The sequence below is a fragment of the Oryx dammah genome, unplaced genomic scaffold (genome assembly GCF_014754425.2).
Source record: "Oryx dammah isolate SB20612 unplaced genomic scaffold, SCBI_Odam_1.1 HiC_scaffold_11164, whole genome shotgun sequence".
In the NCBI taxonomy this organism is placed as follows: Eukaryota; Metazoa; Chordata; class Mammalia; order Artiodactyla; family Bovidae; genus Oryx; species Oryx dammah.
The window spans coordinates 1,456,049-1,480,925 of NW_024080557.1; the positions used below are offsets into that span (position 1 = coordinate 1,456,049).

General features: G+C 35.6%; 1 protein-coding gene across 3 annotated transcripts in view; it reads right to left on the reverse strand.

Annotated features, from left to right (window-relative positions):
• Positions 1 to 24,877, reverse strand: part of LOC120860724 (CUB and sushi domain-containing protein 3) — a 1,429,922-nt gene that overhangs the window by 617,000 nt on the left and 788,045 nt on the right. For all 3 annotated transcript variants that reach the window (XM_040236474.1, XM_040236473.1, XM_040236472.1), the window contains one exon: positions 16,103 to 16,215. In XM_040236474.1, coding sequence (XP_040092408.1) covers positions 16,103 to 16,215 — 113 coding nt within the window. The remainder of the gene's footprint in view (positions 1 to 16,102; positions 16,216 to 24,877) is intronic.

The following is a 24,877-nucleotide window of genomic DNA, read 5'->3' on the forward strand; positions in this document are numbered from 1 at the left end:
GGACACAACTTAGCGACTGAACTGAACTGAACTGAGATAGCATATAAAAAAGCAGAGACATTACTTTGCCAACAAAGTCCGTCTAGTTAAGGCTATTATTTCCAGTAGTCATGCATGGATGTGAGAGCTGGACTATAAAGAAAGTTGAGTGCTGAAGAATTGATGCTTTTAAACTTTCATATTGGAGAAGACTCCTGAGAGTACCTTGGACTGCAAGGAGATACAACCAGTCTATCCCCTAAAGGAAATCAGTCCTGAATATTCATTGGAAGGACTGATGTTGAAGCTGAAACTCGAATACTTTGGCCAGTAATGCAAAGAACTGACTCATTTGAAAACCCTGATACTGGGAAAGATTGAAGGTGGGAGGAGAAGGGGACGACAGAGGATGAGATGGTTGGATGGCATCACCGACTCAATGGACATGAGTTTGAGCAAACTCCGGGAGTTGATGATGGACAGAGAGGGCAGCCATGCTACAATCCATGGGGTCACAAAGAATCAGACATGACTGAGTGACTGCAGTGAATGGAACTGAACTGAACATTTTAGCTGATAGTAACTACTTGTTCTTTAAATCTTCTCAAAAGATTTGAAAATCTTCACAAGATTCTCTCATACTAAAGCATCAGCCTTCCAAATAAAGAGCCAAGATTTCTTTCTTGAGTTCCAGCTGCATTATTAACAGCTCCAAAATGATGGAATACAGTGAAATTATATGCAACAAGCCTAAATATATTTAATTTCCCTACGTCTACATCAGATTCTTCTTCCTACATGTTTCCTTACTGTCACTACTATTCACCCAGTCACTCAAGCAGAAAGCTGAGCATTATCTTTGACTATCCCCTCTATTTCAACACTACAGTCACAACATCTGTTTAGATTCCAGGGTTTGCCAATTTTGCTTTGTAAAGGTCTCCAGATTCTATTGTCTTTTTACAAGCTCTATTGTCATTATCTTGGGTTTGGGCTTATCTCTTTTCTTCATGATTAAGAAAACTGAAATTACTTTTCCTTTTGATTTCCTTTCCATACAATTATCAAAATGATATTATCCAAATATAACTCACAGACTATTACCCACTACTTAAATCCCTTCATAGTCTACCTATAGCTTAGAGGTCAGCTTCTACTTTCATCTGCTGGTGCCACTTCCTTCTTACCAGTATGCTTCAGAAATAACAACTACTTGTACTTGACCTGTTTTGGCTAGGAGTTTCAGGATTCTTGTACCTTTGCCTGTGCTCTTTTCTCTGTCTAGGATGTGCATATATCTACAGCTTTGTTGACTTGATATTACCTCCTATCTAAATCATGCCTTGTCCCTTGTCAAATTATTAAGTCTCTGCCTGGTGCTATCATTGTGTGTGCAAGCTTTTATTATTGCATTCAAGGCAATGCATTTGCATTTGTTTTTATCTATGTCTATCTCTTATCTGACAAGGTAGGGATTATGTTAAAGGAAGAGTACATGCCCACAGCAAATCTCATCATGATCTATAACCTAGAGGCATTTAGTGAATGTAATTGAATGAATACACAGATGAAGAATACAAATTATAATTTAATATATCACTGTAAAGCATTTATAATTTTAATATCTTACTTTTCTATTCTTAAGAATAATTTATAAAGTTTCTTTTGAACTAAATTAAAACCATTCTTCTTTTATATTTAAATCTTGCTGTATAAATATTTTTGTGAATAAATTAATATATTTAAATATTCACATAGACTGTTTCATCATGAAACTAGTTAGAGGCAAGAAAAATACATGGATTTGTAGTTACAACTGAGTGGAACTCAAAGTCACATGATTATTTAAACGTTGCAATTGGAACACTGAAATTATTTACATATGTGAAGATTAAATAAGTTAATATATTTCCAACTTCTGGTATGATATTTGGTGTATAATGGATGTGCAAGAAATGTTAATTACTGTGCCTCTTTTGACAGTTCCAAAAAAGCCACATATGGATAAAAAAGTAGATTTGCAGAGGTCAGCTTTAAAGAGTCCAATTGCTATATTCCTATTATCTCCTTATCCAAACTATGGGAGACATAACAGCAGCACTGTTGATACCCAATGACCATACTCTTGTAATTTATATTATCTAGTGCACTAGATTCAACAAAACAAGGTTCTAACCCATGTGACTATTATTTTATCATATATTCTTCTGCTTTATTGACTTACATTTCTTATTTACTTTTCTTCTATCAAACTCCCCAAATACATACACACACGTGCACACACACATACAAACACACTCCACTAAATTATTTATCTTAGGAAAATAGGATCAGCTTTTATATATAAACTTCAAATTGACTGAGATTTAGGTGATGAGAATTTGAACTGTTCAGAAAGACGTAATTTATTTGTTTCCATTTATTTTTGGTATGCTGCTGTCCAAATACCATCATTTAGGCTAGGTCAGATATCCAAATCTCCTTATAGAAGGTATGTTTTATGGGATGTCTTACATTCTCCATTTAGTTGAAATTTCAATTTCCTATCATGATATCTAAAGTTGATGGGAATATTGCCTTAAAACATTGTGAGCAACAGATTTGACATTGTGAGCAACAGATTTGAGGCAGTGTGAGCGTCACTAAAAATCCTATTATATAGTCTTAAAAGCTAAAAAAAACATTTAAATTAATTTTAAAATTATGCTTCAGTCTCAGATCAATGAATATTACATTGTTTCATTATGTTTCCCTCAGAAGCCTTGTCTGCTAATTCTACATCATAGCTACTTGAGGAATACAATCATGGATAAGGAGTTTTAGCTGATTCATTAGTATAAAGACTAATGAAAATATAATTCAATTTATTTCAAATCTCATCCTACATATGTATTGACCTTCCGATTTATTCTGTAAAAGAACCCTAAACAGGGCTGTGACTTTGGATCTGATGATTTCGTGTAACAGCCTTTACACATTTGTTGGTATTTTGTTTTCAGTTTAATTTTCTTATTTTTAAGCTCAAAAAATTTTCAGAATGTCATAATCTTTTGTGACCAAAATTTGATATTGTACTGCTCCCCTCCCCCTGCTTCAAAAGACACACAAGCATCACTGTTACACAACATATTTTTAAATATGTGTAAAAATTCAGAAAACTTTCTCAGGCATTGTCAAGTTATTTTCTTAAGTAGAAGCAAAATGAGATTTCCCTTCTCACATAATCTCAGTGCACACAAACCATAAACAAAAAAAAAAAATACACCTCATGTAAATATATAGTGATTGCCAATTTAATTATTTATTTTGTACTTACAGTGTGTGTGTTGCTTGAATTTTTATATTTGTATGAGTCATTTCATCTGTTTAGGGATGAAATGTATCCCTTTAATTGTCTAAATTGATTTCATAATCAAATTAAAAGAAAATTCACATCTCCTTATTACTACAAGGGATACATCAAGCAGAAAATGATAATGTTATTATTCTGAGTGGTTTTTGTAAGTCAACTTGATTCAAGTTTTTATCTGAAATAAAAATGTAGTCTGAGATGTTGTGAAATCTACCATCAATATGACAGTTAAGGGTACTAGCCAGAATATACTGTTTACCAATGCTCTCAGAAAAATTTTTCTTTTTTTTCCATTCCTTTTCCTACATGCCTCCCACCCAGCCTGCAAAGCAACCATAGAAACTGAATAGCAGACCAAGTTAGAAAACTGTATTAAACACATCAGTGGGAAAAACCACCTGAAATGGTAAATACTTCTACTAATATAAAATAGTAACATTTTATAACTATTTCTAGATATCTCTCGGAGTACTATTTGATTTCTTTTTTATTTATTATTGTTTAAATTAAAACAAATTTTAGAGAAGTTTTAAGTTGACCAAAAAATTGAGAAGAAAGCATTGACAGTCTCCATATACTCCATACAATCTCAGCCTCACCCACTCAATGTACCACACTAATGAGCCAACACTGACACATCATCATCAAAAGTCTATAGTTTATATTAAGTTTCACTGGTGGTTTATATATTCTATGGCTTTGACAAGCTTGTGATAACATGAATCTATCACTGTAGTACCAGATAGAATAGGTTTACTATTCTAAAAGTCCTCTGTGCTCCATGTATTTATCCTTTCCTCCCCACAACTCCTGAAAACTACTGATCTTTTTACTATCTCCACAGTGTTGCCTTTTACATAAAGAGGTATAGTTGGAATTATATAGTTTGTGATCTTTTCACATTCAATTCAGTTCAATCGCTCAGTCGTGTCCGACTCTTTGTGACCCCATGAATCGCGCAGCATGCCAGGCCTCCCTGTCCATCACCAACTCCCGGAGTTTACCCAAACTCATATGCATTGAGTCGGTGATGCCATCCAGCCATCTCATCCTCTGTCGTCCCCTTCTCCTCCTGCCCCCAATCCCTCCCAGCATCAGGGTCTTTTCCAATGAGTCAACTCTTCGCATGAGGTGGCCAAAGCATTGGAGTTTCAGCTTCCTTAATTTAGTAATACACATTTAAGCTTCCTCTATGTCTTTGTATTGCTTAAAGCACATTTTCTTTCAGGGCTAGATAGTATTACACTGTCTGGATGTATCACAGTTTATTTATCCATTCACCTACTGAAGAACATCTTGGGTGCTGTAAATTCTGATAATCATGAATAAAGGGACAATAAATATACATATGCAGTATTTGTGTGATTTTATTTTCATTTCATTTTGGTAGATAAATATTAAAAAAGTGTGACTGCTGAATCATATATTTAAAAATACATTTAGCTTTGTAAGAAACTGATGACTATTTTTAAAAGTGGTTGTATTACACTGTATTTCCATCAGCAGTGAATGAGAGTTCCAGTTGTTCCACATCCGCATAAACGTTTGGTTTTGTCAGTGTTTTGGATTATGGCCATTCTCTTAAGTGTATAGTGGTATCTCATCATTATAATTTGTACTCCCTTAAAGCCTTATGATGTTGAATATCTTTCTATATGCTTACATGCCATCTGTATATCTTCTCTAGTGAGTTATCAGTACATGTCACTCATTTCTAAACTGAGCTGTTCATTTACTTATCGTTGAGTTTTAACACTTGTTTATGTGTGTCTGTTTAAACTACTCCTTTATCAGATGTGTCTTTTGCAAAATGTTTTCTACTATTCTGTATCTCATATTCTCATTTTCTTTATGTTGTCTTTTGCAGAGAAGAAGTTTTTAATTTTAATGAAGTCCAGCTTATATATTACTTCCATACTCAAAGTTATATAGATTATTTTTTAATAGTGATATAGTTTTGCATTTTACCTTAAGGTCAATAACCCATTTTAAGTTGCTTTATGTTAAAGGTTTAAAGTTTGTGCCCTGATTCTTTTTGTTTTTTTTTGCAGGTAGATGTCTAGTTGTTCCAGGACCATTTATTGAAAGGATTATCTTTGTTCCACTGTACTGCCTGTGCACCTTTGCACAGATCAGTTATCTTTATTTCTGGGTTCTCTATTCTGTTTCCTTGATCCATTTTGTTGACATGAAATTGAGATATTGTGGGAGCTCTTTAAGTTCTGTAAACATGTATCATGTTTATTATTTTTTTTTTAGGAACAATATCCACAACAGCATTGATATATATTTTCTTGCCAAAAATATTTGGTAGGTTTCTGATTGCTGTGAGTACCTCCATCTCTTTATATATTTTCTAGCTGTACCTTCTTTTAACTACTATCACTAAAGGGGGGTTTTCTCTTTTTCCTTTTCAGAGAGAACTCTTACCTTGAATCCCCACTTCGTCCTTTTCATTTCAGAAGTTACATCCCTGGTCCAGTTCCGTATCATCTTGTTAAGAACACTGCAACAACCATTGTGTTATCCCACATTAAACCGCCTTCTTCTTGAGGTTAAAAGATATATAGTTGACACTTAATTATGTGAGAGGTAGGGGCACTCACCCTCCATGCAGTATAAAAATCTGAATGTAACTTTTGGCTGGCATTTTGTATAGATAGTTCCTCCATATACGTAGTTCCTCTGGATCTGCAGTTTCATATCTGTGGATTCCACCTACCACAGACTGTGTACCATTGTAGTATTTATTACTGAAAAAAATCCTTGAATAAGTGGGTTGGTACTGTTCAAGACCCATGTTGTCCACAAGAGTCAATCCTGTATCCATGTATGTATGTATACATATATATATTTCTAACTTTCCCAAGGATTGTCTTCCTGTTTTGTTGTTATGCTGAGCTTCCTTCTGAGGAGCTACCTGGGAACAATGCTAGCAATAGGCTTTGTTACCTCTGTACTACTTGGAAGTGGTCTGGTTGGTCGTGGCTAGGTACAGACAAAAGTACAGGTATAATACACATGTGTGTATATGTGTATATACATGTGTGCATACATATATATGAATAAATGTGCAAACATACATACATATATACACACAAGAGTAGACTCCTGAGAGTCCCTTGGACAGCAAGGAGATCAAACCAGTCAATCCTAAAGGAACTCAACCCTGATTATTCATTGGAAATACTGATGCTAAAGTGGAAGCTCCAGTACTCTGGACACCTGATGCAAAGAGCCAACTCACTGGAAAAGAATTTGATGTTCAGAAATACTGAAGACTAAAGAAGAGGGTGGTAGAGGATGAGATGGTTAGAAAGCATTACCAACTGAATGGACATGAACTTGAGCGAACTCAAGGAGACAATAGAGGACAGGGAGGCCTGGCATGCTGCAGTTCATGGGGTTGTAAAAGTCTAACACAACTTAGTGATCAAACAAGAAAATATATGTCTATGGGTGAGTCTGTGTGTATATATATATGTGCTTATATATGTATATACACTTTGATAGATTAAGATAGACATTCAAAACTTTCAGCAATGATTCAATCAATGCTTTTTATTAATATGAGAATTCTTTTTGCAAACTAGATTATTTTTAAAAATTTACTCTCTTTTCCCACATCTTTGGACAGAATCCATTGTCCTACCTTTAATTCTGGTCTTGCAAATTGACTTGACTTGGCCAATGAATTTCAGCAGACAAGAAGCAAGAAGATATTTAAACGTGTCTGTATGGTTGAATTTTTATCCTGTGTCATTGTCTAGGGCACTGGTGTCAGAAGAATGAATGATGCATAAATTCAAATTCATCCTAGATCAGCCCACCATCAGCCTATGCTTAGCACAGACTTGTGAAAATAACTGTTAACTGTTAACTGTTGTTTGAGCTAATGAGTTTGAGAATGGTTAAGATTAACACTATGTCCAAGAAATAACATAGCATTACATTCAGATAATTTATTTATATGAACAGGTACCTCTTTGCACATAGTCAGATTGACACTATTCCAAAATTCTGAATTAAAACTATCAAGATTTCTTTCTCAGTTGAGATAAGCATATAGAACATAGGGATCTTACTTAATCAAATGAGTAATTTTGTTCTCCTCTGCCATTAATGATGACATTCCAAAAATATAAATACGAAACATATCTCACATTTTACCTTCTGCTTATAACAGATAAGTAAAAACATTTTAGTCTTCAATAATTCTTTTACTTCCATTGATACTTCTCTTTGATTTGAAATATCTTCCCCAGCTAAAGTGGATATAATGAATAACCACAGCACAATATGTATAAAAATAAATTATTACTGGTATTGAGGGAAAAGACACATTACTTTGATTAGAAATCGTGATGACTATAGATTATCTGACAGAGGCTTTGTACAGCCTACAGAGTTTGTCAATCAGTCAACTATATATATATATTCCAAAGAAATAGAGGAAAACAATAGAAAGGGAAAAATTTAAGAGATCTCTTCAAGAAAATTAGAGATAACAAGGGAACATTTCATGCAAAGATAGGCACAACAAAGGACAGAAACAGTATGGACCTAACAAAAGCAGAAGATATTAAGAAGAGGTGGCAAGAATACACAGAAGAACTACACAACAAAGATCTTAAAGACCCAGATAACCACAATGGTGTGATCACTCACCTACAGCCAGACACCCCAGAGCTTGAAGTCAAGTGGGCCTTAGGAAGCATCACTACAAACAAAGCTAGTGGAGGTGATGCAATTCTAACTGAGCTATTTCAAATCCTGAAAGATGATGCTGTAAAAGTGCTTCACTCCATATGCCAGCAAATTTGGAAAACTCAGCAGTGGCCACAGGACTGGAAAAGGTCAGTTTTCATTCCAATCCCAAAGAAAGGCAATGCCAACAAATGTTCAAACTGCCATAAAATTGGACTCATTTCACACGCTAGGAAAGCAATGCTCAAAATTCTACAGCTAAGTTTCAACAGTACATGAACCAAGAACTTCCAGATGTTCAAACTAGATTTTAAAAAGGCAGAGGAACAGGAGATCAAATTGCCAACATCCACTGGATCACAGAAAAAGCAAGAGAATTCCAGAAGAATATCTACTTTTGCTTCATTGACTACGCTAAAGCCTTTGATTGTGTGGATCACAGGAAACTGTGGAAAAATCTTAAAGAGATGGGAATGCTAAACCACCTTACCTGCCTCCCATGAAACCTGTATGCAGGTCAAGAAGCAACATTTAGGACCAGACATAGAACAACAGAATGGTTCCAAATTGGGAAAGTAGTATATCAAGGTTGTATATTGTCACCCTGCTGATTTATCTTACATGCAGAGTACATCATGTGAAATGCTGGGCTGGATGAAGCACAAGCTGGACTGGATGAAGCACAAGCTGGAATCAAGATGGGCAGGGAGATATATCAGTAACTTCAGATATGCAGAAGACGGGCACCACCTTTATGGCAGAAAGTGAAGAGGAACAAAAGAGCCACTTGATGCAAGTGAAAGAGGAAAGTGAAAAAGCTGGCTTAAAACTCAACATTAGAAAAACAGACATCATGGCATCTGGTCCCATCACTTCATGGCAAATAGATGGGGAAACAATGGAAACAGTGACTTGGGCTCCAAAATCACTGCAGATGGTGATTGCAGCCATGAAATTAAAAGATGCTTGCTCCTTGGAAGAAAAGCTATGACAAACCAAGATAGTATATTAAAAGCAGCGACATTATTTTGCCAACAAAGGTCCATCTAGTCAAAGCTATGTTTTTTCCAGTAGTCATATATGGATGTGAGAGTTGGAGCATAAAGAAAGCTGAGGGCCAAGGAACTGATGCTTTTGAACTGTGGTGTTGGAGAAGACTCTTGAGAGTCCCTTGAACTGCAAGGATATCCAACTAGACAATCCTAAAGGAAAACAGTCCTGAATAGTCACTGGAAGGACTGCTGCTAAAGCTGAAGTTCTAGTACTTTGGCCCCTTGAGGCTAAGAGCTGACTCATTAGAAAAGACCCTGATGCTGGGAAAGATTGAAGGCGGGAGAAGGGGACAACAGAGGATGAGATGTTTGGATGGCATCACTGACTCAATGTACATGAGTTTGAGCAAGTGCTGGGAGATGGTGCAGGATAAGGAAGCCTGGCTTGTTGCAGTCTATGGGGTCACAAAATTCAAGCACGACTGAGTGACTGAAGAACTATATACATAGACACACACACACACACATCTTGGATATATGGAGAAATATAAAGTGTGAAGCAATATAATTCAGTTGGTAAAGAATCTGCTCAGTTGGTAAAGAATCTGCCAATCAGGAACCTGGAATCAAGGAGATCTCAGTTTGATGGGGAAGATCTGCTGGAGAAGGGATAGGCTACCCACTCCAGTATTCTTGGGCTTCCCTCATGGGTCATCTGGTAAGGAATCCGCCTGTAATACGCCTTCAACCCCTGGGTTAGGAAGATCCCCTGGAGAAGGGAAAAGCTACCCACTCCTGTATTCTGGCCTGCAGAATTCCATGGACTGTATAGCCCATGGGGTCACAAAGAGTCGGACACGACTGAGCAACTTTCACTTCACTCACAGAAGCAACAGTTTATCATTCCACTTTGGGCTCAGGCAGTACCCATAGTGACTGTGAGAAAAAACTGATCTTTATAAGGGACTCAGTTTTTTCAGATGCAATAATTATAATTGATTCAACTACCTCAAAGTCTCTTCCAGCTCCAAAGTTCTATGATTCAATTATTTAACTAAATACTAGTTCCTGTCCTCAAGGGAAAACTGCAAAAGCTATCTACCTGAGAGTGGGTGGAATGATCTTTTTCTTCCATGGGAAAAAATGAACATCTTTCAGTCTCACAGATTCAGTTTCACAGTATGTTTTGCACCAAAGTATGACTCACACTTTCCCACCTCTCCAGCCATATCCAGGACTATACCACAGTTTTCTCTCTCTCCATTTTGGCCATACATCCAGGAATTCTATCAAGTACTCAAATGAACTTGTCATCTAAACACACTCGTCTTGCTGTCCAACTTCTAGCCTATTAACTCTTACTCAGCTTTATATCTCAGTCTGTGTTTACCTTCTCAAGAAAGCTTTCTTTGCGGTTTGCATTAGATGCCTCGGGATAGTCTCCCAAAAGCACATTCCCTTTTTCATTTTCATCACTCTTTATATTCACCACTATTTTTAAAGTGTCAGTCTTCGTTCCATTATTCTGGAAGCAGTGACTAAGTATCTTATTTTTTGCTATGTACCCTGTCCTTCACCATGCCTGGTATATAGTGGAAACTCAACAGTTATTTTAAAAGACGTGATTTTTAATACTCTACTGCTACTCATTCTCATTCTGGGGGTATAGATACAAAAAGGTTAATCCTCACTGCAGACTGTGACAAAATCAAACTGAATATTTTAGGAACAGTAGTTTTCTGAAGAAACTTGATGTACTCAATGCAAAATAAAATAAATCCTTTAAGCTAAAAAAAGGTAACAATAAAAATAATAAATTTCATTATAATATAAGTTTTCATGAATCATACTAAAAAGCCCTCTTTGTTCTGAGCATGGACTGAAATGTTACCATAACAATCACCCACAAAATACTACACGCTATTTAGCAATTTTTCCAAGAAACACTTTTACAGGCAATATTTCATTAAAGAAAATTATATGAAGAGAAGAAATATTTCAAAAGACACAATAATGAAAAAACCCAAGGGGGCTCACTAGTTCTGTGTTAATAGGCCACCACCAGATAGAAAAAATTTCTAAGAAATTTTCCTGAGAACTCAAATAAAGAATGTCCCATTGAAGGTGTATCAATTTACTATAATGAATAAATATTGAGTATAATATTCTTGGACAGTACAATGAACATATCAATATTTAATTTATAAAATATAATCTAGTGAAGTCACTCAGTTGTGTCCAACTCTTTGCGACCCCATAAACTGTAGTGTACCAGGCTCCTCTGTCCATGGGATTTTCCAGACAACAGTACTGGAGTGGATTGCCATTTCCTTCTCCAGGGGATCTTCCCAACCCAGGGTTCGAACCTAGGTCTCCCGCATTGTAGACAGATGCTTTACTGTCTGAGCCACCAGGGAAGGCCATAAAATATAATAGAGTGTCAGAATTCAAAGGAAATATTTCATCCAAGCTCCTTGTTTTAAAGACAGAGAAACTTTCCTTTCAGCATTTACTGAATCAGCTATATACATGGCACACCTTAGAGGAAAACAGTTATTTGCACAAATGAACTTAGATTCTGATCTAATCCCACAAACATTGAAGTATATCTCCATAACATGCTAACATTATGTTTGTATATGAAAATAATTGAATTCCTAGAAAATTTAAAAAATATTTTTTATACAATTACAATTATTTTCATTATTTCCAGAGTGCATTTTTAAGAGACTATCAATCATCACCTAAGTATGTTCTTTAGATGACTTTGATCTAATTTAATTGAATTCACTTGAGATAGAGTGAATATATATATATATTATAGGCCTATATTATATATACATATATATAGGCCAATTTCTGAACTATAACAGAAATATTAAGGCAGATAAAGCAATCAAAAATATTTAACATATTTTCCATTATTCTACAGCATGATTTCAGTGATAACTAATTGTGTCTCAGTGCCATAATTAGTCATATAAGAACCAAGGAATTAATGGTACTTTTTAAACATCTCAATGAAATGATTTGAGAATTAAAAAAAAAAAAAAAAAACTGGAACCAAAACTTAATCCATAAATAATAGCATTAAGGCATATGTCCTAAGACTAGTAAAGAATTTTATTCATTACAAGTGTATACTGTCAGTAGAAGGCGATTAGAGAATGCTTATATTTTCATGTTTCCTTTCCTGATAAAAGCAAAGAATGTATTGACTATTACTTTCTTAACTGTAACTGTGCATTTCTATGAGTATACATTCTCCCTAGGATCCAAGTAAGGTGTTTTTCCACCTTAAATTTTTTTTGAAAATACAGAAAAGAGAAAGAAATATATCTGATTCTACTAGCATTGAAATATAATGTAAATATTCTCTTTTTTTCTATCTTGAAAGAATTAAACAAAGAGATCACAAATGTGTTAATCAGGACTTAATTAGTGACATAAACTGAACTCATCATGGCTTAAACAAGGAAAAGTTTATATCCTTAAACAATTAGATAACCAAGGTCTAGTATTCCCTTCAGGCAGTTAGAAGTTTCTATTTTTTCTACAGTACTGTTTTTCATTCTTTTCATCTACTGGTTCTTCTAGTAACAAAAGCTGGACACCAGTAGGCACCAAGTTAAATGATCCTTAAGAGCATATAATCTCAGAAAAGTGATTTTCTTCCACCTGGAATCTATATCAATTGCCCCAGGTCCTAGACTGATAACTGTATCAAAAGGAATTCTGATTAGTTCAGCCCAAGCCTATAGACCCATACAGAACTAGAAGAGATAAGGTTCATCAAAGCCTAAAATAGGTGAGCTGATAGAAGAAAGTGGGAGGATTGCTGGGCAAGCTAAAAAGCAGATGCTGCCAGAGAGAGAAAAACTGACTCTTTGTAATTAGTTTACACCACATGGGGTCACAAGGAGTCAGACATGACTAAGCGACTGAACTAAACTGATAAATATTTGGATAATATATCTTTACTATTCTTTATTTTTTTTAGAAAAAGTTTTTTTAATAAACTAGGTATGAACTGTTAATATTTTTGAAAACTATTATCTATATCCTAGAAAAATTTCTAACAAGATATAAATGACCAACATTAATCCAGGAAGATACGAAGAGGCTTACAGTCACAGAAAAACAATTAAATTTCCTAAATATTTAACATTGAGTAAACAACCAAATAGTCTTATAGCTATGTTCTCTCTTACAAAGACAAAATACACAAGAAAATACATGCTTAGTTCATAGGAGATCTACGTTAATGTTATCTCATGAGAAATCTATAGGTGATAAAAAAAATGACTTTAGATCAAATAGAGAAAGTTTTTGTTTTGCTTTGTTTTGTTTTTAAGCAGGTGTCCCATTTAGAACCAACATACTACTTAACTGAGAACATGGTAATTATGAAAATTATTTTTAGTAGGCAAAGTTGCTAAACTTATATGCACATCAAAATTTGAAACTTCTCAAGATGACTCCTGCTTCAACTTTCAGCTCAGGTTTTAAATTATGGGAGATGTGAAAAAAGGATTTTCACAGTAGGAAAACTAAACTTTTGAAGATGTACCTTACCCATCGTATTATAGAGGTCAACTCATTTTTTCAGCTTTATTGAACAAATAATCATTAATTACCTATGAGGATGTAGCAGGGGCTTGCTAATGGAAATTTAAAGATGAACATGATGCATTTTTGAGGAAGGCATGGCAACCCACTCCAGTATTCTCGCCTGGAGAATTCCCATGGGCAGAGGAGCCTGGTGGGCTAAGTCCATGGAGTTGAAAGGAGCTGGACAGGACTGAGAGACTAAACAGAGAAGGTGTTCTTTTGTAATGTGTGGAGGTAAGGAAGGCTTCACAGAAAAATATTTGAACTTTGTCTTAAAGGATGAGTGATGTGATGTTGAGTTTAGAACTGAATATGAATCCAGACAGAATTTACTGAGTGTAAGGAGAAGGATGAAACAACTTGCTGGGTTCAAAGATCATTTTATAAAACTTAAGTGTAGAGAGAAAAAAAAAAAACTGGAAGATAAACACTATGGAGGTTCTGGACTTCATCTTTAGACAACAAAAGGTCTGGAAACATTTTAAGCTGGAGGGTAATATGATCACCTCTCTGTTGCTGGAAGATCACCATTAGCAGTGTGGATGTGAGACTGGAAGAGACCAGGTTGAAGGGTGGGAGAAGAGTAAGGACATTATTCATGAAGAATCTTCTGGGTTTGTTTGAAATATCTCATCTTGGTGGATGTTAGCACAGGGATTATTGGATATATTTTTTTTTCTGTCACTACATTATGCTCTTGCTAAGAGAGAAAATATCTGGCTATTCTTTATTCTTTCTTTCTTTCTTTTTTTTTTTTTGCATCACCTCATGGCATGTAGGAAGGATCTTATCTTAGTTCCCCAAGGAGGGATTCAACCCTTGCCACCTGCAGCGGGAACATAGCGTCTTAACCACTGCACTGCCAGGGAAATTTTAGTTGTTCTTTCTATATTCAACAGCTCATTCAGTAGGTGGCACATAGCAGATCCTTAAGCAGTATATATATTTTAAAATTTTGTTAAAAACTGAGCAGAAAACAAATTGTGCTACTTTACAATGTACTTCCAGCTCCTGAACTGCAGTGGAGACTGCTGAAATATCGATGGCACTCTCCTGCTGCTCTAAACTGTTCATGAACTTTAAATTCTGTATTCTTTGCTGAAACAGTGTCATTAATGATTAACACAGCTTGAATGATTCTAGACTTTCTAACATTTAACTTTCATAGGGTGAAGAAAATAATAAAACAAAGAGGAATATAATTTACAGGGGAAAAATCAAGAAAAATAAAACAATCAAGGCATAGATACTTGCAATAGAAGCTGACCATACTTTAACCTTTGTAACTTTGTTTTATTTTCTGGGGATAGATGTGGATTTTAAATGGAGTAAGAATATATTTAAAATTATAATCAGGCTAACCTTTTTATTTTTAAAAACTGACATTTATACGGATTTCCTGAACTATTCAAATTAATGTAGCACCAAATTTAGTCTCAGGTTAAAAACACAGAATGCATGTGTCCTGTTCTTCCTGACAACAGCATGCATTCATTTCCCTGTGTCCAGATAGAAAGGCATGACAAGCCAATCTTTGAAAAAAATAAACTCTGGTTAAAAATTATTATTATGCAAGTAAAAGAATTCTGCCTACTTTATAATCCACTGTTGAACTGATAAAATAGAGAATAATACTTTTATAATAGAAAAAATAAATTCATATAGCAATATATTCTGATGTTCTGTTTCACATTTTCATCTTTTAAAGCATAGATTTTAATTAAACTTAATAACGTACATATGTTTTCCACCAGAATTTCAAAACTGCATTTTTGATATGTACATTGAGTGTATACCTGCACATCCATTGTCTCTATTTGACTTTAAAAAGGTTAATCATGTGTCAGAGATATTTGTGATTTCAGTGTCTGCATCTACCTCTTATAAATGGAACTGAAACAAAAGATTATGTTATACACATGTAATTTAACATTAATCTACAAAACTATCAATATTGGGATGAGTAGTTACAATTTAAAACATCTGTGGTCCATAATTTACATAGAAGTTGATAATCTGAACACTCATACCATGCATATAATCTGAGAGATTCACAGATGCATTACAAAATAAAAATAAAGTATTAAGTCCTTTGCTATGTGTTTAAGTAATTAGTAGATTTTTGCCAGGCAATTTGTATAAAGTTTATAAAATCACAATGCATGTTCTTGGAAAGGCTAGGAGTCCAAAGTGACTAAAGCCTAGGCACTGTATAGTGGTATAGCAGACTTAAAGGAGAGATGAAGTATGTAAAATATACTCATTTGAAAGGAAAGACAATTTTTCTTAAAGAAAAGTGAAATCAACATTTGTAATTAATTTCAAAAGGAAAGTGTTACATTGAAATATACTCTTGCTTGTATGCTGGGAAACTTTTATAGATGCAATTAAACTTGAATTTAAAAGTATTCCCTGGTGTTATTAAGGTAACATATTTCCCATAGTAACAATTTATCATTACCTTTGTAGTTAACCTTGAAGCCAACAGATCCAACACTTTCATCTGTTTGAAGGTGCAGCCACATTTGGCTACTCATGCTTACTATCAGGTCTGGCACAAAGCTTCCAGTCAGCCTAAAAAGGGGTGGATAGAGAGAGGAGAAACAGATTATTAAAATACCACTGCACTGGCAGGGAAGTTTCTAGTTGTTTTTTTTTTATATGCAACAGCTCATTTGAATACCCTCTGTAAGCAAATTATGAGACAGATGAGTTTCTCACAACTTTCTCAGCTAGAAACAAACAACTGGTGGATTAATTTACAAGATTGATAGACAGACAAATAACATAATTTAGTGATCAATGTTTACTATAAACAAGTACTATTTTATGTGCTAAACTAGGTTATATCTTTCAAATCCCTGAGGCAAGGTACTAAATTTTAAATACTGAAAATCTTATACTTCTTTTAAATTGAAAGAAAGAAAGAATCTATAAAAATCTTTAACTTGTTGTTGCTGTTTTCACACCAGTAATGTACTTCATTTTAACCTTTCAGGTTTTGCAGAACTTCGTTCTAAAGAAGCATTGTGAAAAATATTTAAGTACTGTGCAAAACAATAAAATGACAAGGAGTATAATATCACCCTTTGCAATACTGATGTCAGGCTAGCCATGTCAAGTATGTTTTACTGGAAACAATTTTATTTTAAGTAATATGCTGATAATTTGATATGGCATCACTGAATCTATGCATCAATAAGCTCATTCAGTAATGTTCACTTTTATAACCCTAAGAAGAGAAATTACTTAATGATTCCACTGTCATTAATAATGCTTCAGTCACATGTTTGAACTGAGGCAATAGTCATACAAAGGAGGAGAGCAAATGAGTAAATATGACCTTGAGGGGAAAAGTCTGTCAAGAATACAAACAGTTAAAACAACAGACAAGTTTTTGCATTCTTGACAGACTTTTCCCCTCAAGGTCATATTTACTCATTTGCTCTCCTCCTATATCTGCATACAACCCAGCAATTCCACTGCTGGGCATACACACCAAGGAAACCAGAATTGAAAGAGATACATGTACCCCAATTTTTATGGCAGCACTGTTTATAATAGCCAGGACATGGAAGCAACCTAGATGTCCATCGGCAGACAAATAGATAAGAAAGCTGTGGTACATATACATGATGGAATATTTGAATCAGTTCTAATGAGCTGGATGGAACTGGAGCCTGTTATACAGAGCAAATTAAGTCAGAAAGAAAAAACCAATATGGTATATTAATGCATATATATGGAATTTAGAAAGATGGTAACGATGACCCTATATGCGAGACAGTGAAAGAGACATAGATGTAAAGAACAGACTTGGACTCTATGGGAGAAGGCAAGGGTGGGATGATTTGAGAGAAGAGCATTGAAACATGTATATTATCATATGTGAAATAGATCACCAGTCCAGGTCCATGCATGAGACAGGGTGCTCAGGGTTGGTCCACTGGGATCAACCTGAGGGATGGGATGAGGAAGGAGGTGGGAGAGAGGGTCAGGATGGGGAATACTTGTACAGCCACGGCTGATTCATGTGAATGTATGGCAAAAACCACCACAATATTGTAAAGTAATTAGCTTCCAATTAAAATTTAAAAACAGAATACAAAGAGGAAAGAAGAATGGATCCACTGCTGAGTAAAATATCCATCAGGATAGGGAATTCTAAATTACATACTTAAAAAATAGGTTTTTAAAAGAAGAAATTCTCAAGTGTTTACCTACTTTATTGCTAAAAACATGAAAATTTCTGAAAAATTACAGGAGAGAAGGTATAAAGTTTCCCTTCCTAATATTGATAAAAAGGGCATCTTAATACAAAGCTGTGTTCTGGACGAAAGCTATACTATAATTACACTAGCAGAGGGCAACATGGAAGACCGTTGTATTCTTGAGGCCACCATGGCCGCAGAATGTCCAGTTCTTAGTGAACCACCAAAACTATAAACCATGATCAACAGACTGCATTAGCAATACAGCTATGCCACCAGTGTTGAGTGTTACAGAATTTATTGAAATCATCACAAATGAACTCAGTTAAATATTGTGATGTAATTATGAGATTGTGCACAATATTGAGGAATAGTGTGAGATATAAAGATACATAAGATATTATAGAATTTTAGACTATATTCACTTCATTCCTGCCAAAGGAAATAAAATTTTTATAATATAAAGGACACACATACATTATCCTTTGTAATATATGCATTATCATTTGAAAATCCCATGGCACATGAACCTTCAATCTTCAAGTTGATGAGTTCAGAAGCACTCATTTTCTGAGCTACGGTAAAGAGACAGGTTTATGGGCAAGAGTGAGGACTCAAGCTCAGAATAAAGTAAATCCATTATGAAATGGTCATGAGAGTTTAAAACTATAGGATATTATACATCAGCTACACCATATCAAATTTGCCACCAATCTATCTCTGAGTGAATATTAAAAGGTGTTTTTTTATAAGATTAAATTGTTCCTCTTTATTATATCCATCTCAGTCCTATATTTTTTTACCAACCAAAAAACTTTAGTACATTTAATTTTGTCAGTTCACAAAGAACTGCTAACTCATATAGGCTAATTGTTCCACTGACAACTTGCACTCCTATTGGCCATAATTCTATCTAGTTTCCAACGAATTGGTGGTGTAATAGTAAAAATAAAATTTAAAAAAAAAACAGTTAAATTAAAAATTTCCCCAGTATCAAAATTTAAAGACAATTCCCCTTTTCTCTATAGCATTTCTTTTAGAAAACTTGAAATTATAAATAACAAAATTTCTTACAGATGTATGTCAATTTTTTAAGCTAAATATGGCTCTTGTCATTTTTTCACATTACATAAATGTATTTATTTGAGGCTTTAGGGTTATCTCTTTGAAATGTAAGCATCAAGGAAATGTCACTCTGTCTCCCTCTTTCTGTGGGAGCTTAAGCCTAGCATATAGCCCTGTGATGTTAACTCCCTGCTTGCTATAAAGATAGAAGTTCTATTTTCCCTTTTGATAAGGACAAACAACATGTATACAAGCAGATTGTATCTGTCTGATACATAAGAAGTGAGATTTAGTTTTCGTCACGATTTCTTTAGCAGATTGCCTGTGATGTCTATCACTTGTCTGGTTTAATGCTTATTCAATATTAAAAAATGGAAAAGGTCAATTTTCATTCCAATCCCAAAGAAAGGAAATGCCAAAGAATGTTCGAATTACCATACAACTGTACTCTTCTCACAAGCTAGCAAAGTAATGCTCAAAATTCTACAAGCCAGACGTCAACAGTATATGAACTATGACTTCCAGATGTTCAAACTGGATTTAGAAATGGCAGAGAAACCAGAGGTCTAATTGCCAACAAGAGTTGGATCATAGAAAATGCAACAAAATTCCAGAAAAACATCTACTTCTGCTTTATTGACTACGCCAAAGCCTTTGACTGTGTGGATCACAACAAACAGGAAAATTCTTAAAGAGATAGGAATACCAGACCACTTGACCTGCCTCCTGAGAAATCAGTATGCAGGTCAAGAAGCATCAATTAGACCTGGACATGGAACAATAGACTGGTTCCAAATCGGGAAAGTAGTACATCAAGGCTGTATATATTGTCACCGTGCTTATTTAACTTATATGCAGAGTCTATCATGTGAAATGCCAGGCTGGATGAAGCACAAGCTGGAATCAAGATTGCCAGGAGAAGTATCAATAATCTCAGATACCCAGATGACACCATACTTAAGGCAGAAAATGCAGAACTAAAGAGCCTCTTGATGAAAGTGAAAGAGCAGAGTAAAAAGGTTGGCTTAAAACTCAACATTCAGAAAACTAAGATCATGGCATGTGGTTCTGTCAATTCATGGCAAATAGAAGGGAAAACGATGGAAACAGTGACAGACTTTATTTTTCTGGGCTCCAAAATCACTGCAGATGGTGATTGCAGTCATGGAATTAAAAACGCTTACTCATTGGAAGGGAAGTTATGACCAAACTAGACAGTATATTAAAAAGTAGAGACATCACTTTTTCAACAAAGGTCCATCTAATCAAGGCTATGGTTTTTCCAGTAGTCATGTATGGATGTGAGAGTTGGACTATAAGGAAAGCTGAGCACTGAAGAATTGATGCTTTTGAACTGTGGTGTTAGAGAAGACTCTTGAGAGTTGCTTAGACCGCAAGGAGATTAAACCAGTTGATCCTACAGGAAATCAGTCCTGAATATTGATTGGAAGGATTGATTGATGCTGAAGCTGACGCTCCAATACTATGGCCACATGAAAATGCGAAGAACTGACTCACTGGAAAAGACCCTCATGCTGGGGAAGATTGAAGGCAGGATGAGAAGGGGATGACAGAGGTTGAGATGGTTGGATGGCATCACTGACTCGAAGGTGATGAGTTTGAGGAAGCTCTGGGAGTTGGTGATGGACAGGGAAGCCTGGCATACTACACTCCATGGGGTCACAAAGAGTCGGACACAACTGAGCAACTGAACTGAACTGAACTGAATATTAAGAGTGCTTCATTCTTTCTACATTTTTGGAGAGTCTTAACTTGGCTTGCATGAGATATTACTTTTAATTATATTTCCTCAATAGTTTGGTGATGAGGATGGGATACAAATGACAGTTCCAGAATTAAATGGACCAGCTGATGCTCTTCTAACGACACAGCCTAGATATAAGAGACTGAATTATAAAGTCTCCCTTATAGTGCTCTGCTCTTTTGGAATACTAATTAGATGATCCACCCTCTGCAAATTTAAGATTTACTATTAAGTTACCCTGGTTAAATTGGGCTCTAAAATCCCTTCAGGACCATGATTAGCTTTGATGATGAAAATATATGGGAAGCCAGGAATGCTGCCTAAAGTTCTTTTTTTTTTTAATTTAAACATTTTTTATTTTGTATTGGGGTATAGCCAATTAAGAATGTTGTGGTAGTTTCAGGTGAACAGTGAAGGGCCTCAGCCATATATATACATGTATCAATTCTCCCTCAAATCCCCTCCCATCCAGGCTCACCTGCAGTTTTTAAGCAGCTAGTATCTCTGTCACATTTGGAATACTTATGAGAATACAATTTTTCAAGATGTATGAGGGATTTAACGGGGGCACATTATAAGCCCATTAATTACTGATATTTGAAGAAGAACTAAAGGGCCTCTTGATAAAAGTGAAAGAGAAGAGTGAAAAAGTTGACTTAAAGCTCAACATTCAGAAAACTAAGATCTTGGCATCCAGTCCCATCACTTCATGGCAAATAGATGGGGAAACAGTAAAACAGTGCTGACTTTATTTTTCTGGGCTCCAAAATCACTGCAGATGGTGACCGCAGCCATGAAATTAAAAGATGCTTACTCCTTGGAAGGAAAGTTGTGACCAACCTAGACAGCATTATGAAAAAGCAGAGACATCACTTTGTCAACAAAGGTCCATCTAGTCAAGGCTATGGTTTTTCCAGTAGTCATGTATGGATGTGAGAGTTGGACTATAAAGAAAGCTGAGCACTGAAGAATTGATGCTTTTGAACTGTGGTGTTGGAGAAGACTCCTGAGAGCTGCTTGGACTTCAAGGAGATTAAACCAGTTGATCTTACAGGAAATAAGTTCTGAATATTCATTGGAAGGACTGATGCTGAAGCTGAAACTCTAATACTTTGGCCATCTGATACAAAGAGCCAACTCACTGGAAAAGACCCTGATGATGGAAAAGGTTGAGGGGAGGAGAAGAAGGGGATAACAGAAGATGAGATGGTTCGATGGCATTACCGACTCAATGGACATGGGTTTGAGTGGACTCTGGGAGTTGGTGATGGAAAGGGAGGCCTGGCGTGCTGCGGTTCATGGGGTTGCAAAGAGTCAGACATGACTGAGCAACTGAACTGAACTTGTTGGATGGATATTATTCTAAAAATAAAGTTTAAAATGATTTGGATAGCCAGAAGGAAAGATTGAGGAGAATGAAGAAACAAATGTGAGAATTGAAGAGCTCTCTTTCACAGAACCCTCTTCCTTTTTTTGCTGTTCTGCTCCCTCTCTTCCCCTGCATCTCTCTATTCTTCTTTTTTCAATTTCTAGTTTTTTTTATTATTTTTTTTAATTTAATAGACACCTGGGAAGAAGGATGTGGTGATCTTTTAGATACATGGTTCCTTTCATCAGTAAATTTCCCTAAAGAGAAGCCCAATGGCATGGTAGTTCCTACTGAATTACCTGCCTTGTTTGAGAACATGGGCTTTTAAGTCTCATATTCTAGGTCTGAACCCACTCCATATCTTAGCATATGGTCTACCTCCAGAAGTCTGTTATCATCCATATACCATGTATCTAGGAAAGCAAACGTTATAAGAAGAGTTACTTAGGGAAGTGTTGAAAACTTAAATAAAAGATTCTGCTCCTATATTAAAGTGGCAAGATGTAGTATAGTTTCACCAGTTACTTGGGGAAAAAAAGGAAAAAATAAGTATTAGTTTGATAAATATACCAACATAAGAAAAAAGCCATATAGCTATATAATTCTACTATTTTTTCTTTGTCAAATGTGTGGAGAATCAGCTCTTCTGATATAATCATCAGTGAAACTTATGCCATTGAGAAGTTACCCAGCCTCCTTGACAGCTGATATTCATATGAAAGTTTCTTTTCCTGTTTTCCAGAAGTTTTCAGAAGTTTTAACAATGTGTTTTCAATTTACATACCTACACTTGGGGATGTGTATAAGCTACTGTGGGGATTCTGAAACCAGCAGACTTTGGTCATTTGATGGAGCAAGCACACTGGGGCCCAGAAGGTAACTCACCCCACTGAGGAGTAGTGGCTATCCACCACACTCTGCAACTGTGGAAGAAACAAGGGCTTGGATGACCCATCAGAAGAGACTTCTCACAGTCTTTTTTCTAAAGATGAGCTGGGAGAGACTGCAGTGTTGTATCTAGATAACAAGTGAGTTCCCCATTACTTTCTAAAGGTGATCTGCTGAAATCTTCTCAAAATTTACATGCCTGGGTCCAAGGGAAGATAAAAATTGTCCCCTGGTTCTATCTTTATCCTTGGCTCTCTTGCTAATTGGTTGTGGTTGTTGAGTCGCTAAATTGTGTTCAACTTGTTTGTGACCCATGGGCTGTAGCCCACCAGACTCCTCTGTGCATAGAGTTTCCCAGGCAAGAATACTGGAGTGGGTTGCCATTTTCTTCTCCAGGGGATCTTCCCAACCCAGGGATTGAACCTGTGTCTCCTGAAGTGGCAGGCAGATCATTTACTGTTGACCACTAGGACACCCTCTCTTACTGATTATCTAAATTCAAACTAGGAGAAAGGAAGAAGGTTGGCAAGGACAGACTACTCTCAAATCTTAGAAGCAGCTACTCAGGAAACAATATTGAAAAATATGAAGACAAAAAAAGTTAAAAACTGCTATGTTAACTGTTCCATTAATACTATTTACTAAAGGAAATAACCTTTACTCTGGCCAATCTGTGAAAACAACACAGAAGAGAAAACCATATGTCATTATTCCAAGAAATTCGGATTGGGGAAAAGAGACTCTAGAAGATGCAGAAACTGCAGAAACAAGAGAATGAGGAAAGCCCAGAAAGCTAGGGAATAATTGTCAAATCGTTTACAATTGACAGACTGAGGGAGTCTCAGCAGTAGGAACTGATAAAATTTATGTTTGAATAACTTTTCCTCAGACTAACATAGCCTTGCTTTTTATGATAGATACAGGTGCTACTTATTCTGAAAGTGCCCCAGAAATCCTTCACTTTCCATCTGGTGACAGACCAATTCAGGTTGTTGGTATTTTAAATCAGGTTTATATGTGTTCTTTTCTTCTGTGGTTCCCACATGAACAGATCTCATGACTGAGGAACATGTTTTCTTACTCTCTCTTTATTCTCCTGTAAAGCTATTGGGGAGAGATCTCATGTGCAAATTAAAACTACCATATTGTATACTCCATATGGAGTATCTATTTAATGTCCTGGGGAAAAAACTGTCTTACTTGGTTATGGTGTGCCTTCTAAAAGAGAAGAAATGTAGCAGCGAGTGGCAGTGTTATACTGTGCTATGTTGGAAAAGTAATCTGAGCAGAAATAAAGTAATGTATCACTTTTGGCCTTGCAATAATAATACTGGTTTAATTTGAGGTGTAGAACCAATAGAAATAGCTTATTAAAAAACATAAGCCATGATCCTGGGTCAAACAATAGCCTCTGTCGATAGCTCAACTAAGAAAAAACAAATTCAGCTATAAAAAGAAGAAAAACAAAGGATAATAATAAAAGTACACTAACACTGCAATATTAATTCTACCAAATTTCCAGCAAACAGGGAAGGTAAATTTGATAAAGATGGTAAATCTTAATACAAAATATTAAAGAAGTAAATAAAGCCATTGCTCTATTAATACCTTCAGTTTTTAATACTATAACTATTATAACTGTGGAACCACCCTCTATGGGCTTCCCAGGTAGCACTAGTGGTAAAGAACTTGCCTTCCAATTCAGGAGATGTAAGAGACTCAGGTTTGATCCCCGAATCAGGAAGACCCTCCTGGAGGAGGGCACGGCAACCCACTCCAGTATTCTTGCCTAGAGAATCCCACAGACAGAGCAGCCTAGTGGGCTACAGACCATAGTGTTACAAACAGTCAGACACGACTGAAGTGATTTAGTGTGCCTGCACTACCTTCTACAAAGTTTGTCTACAATTTACCTATGCTCTGCTTTATTTTTTTTCC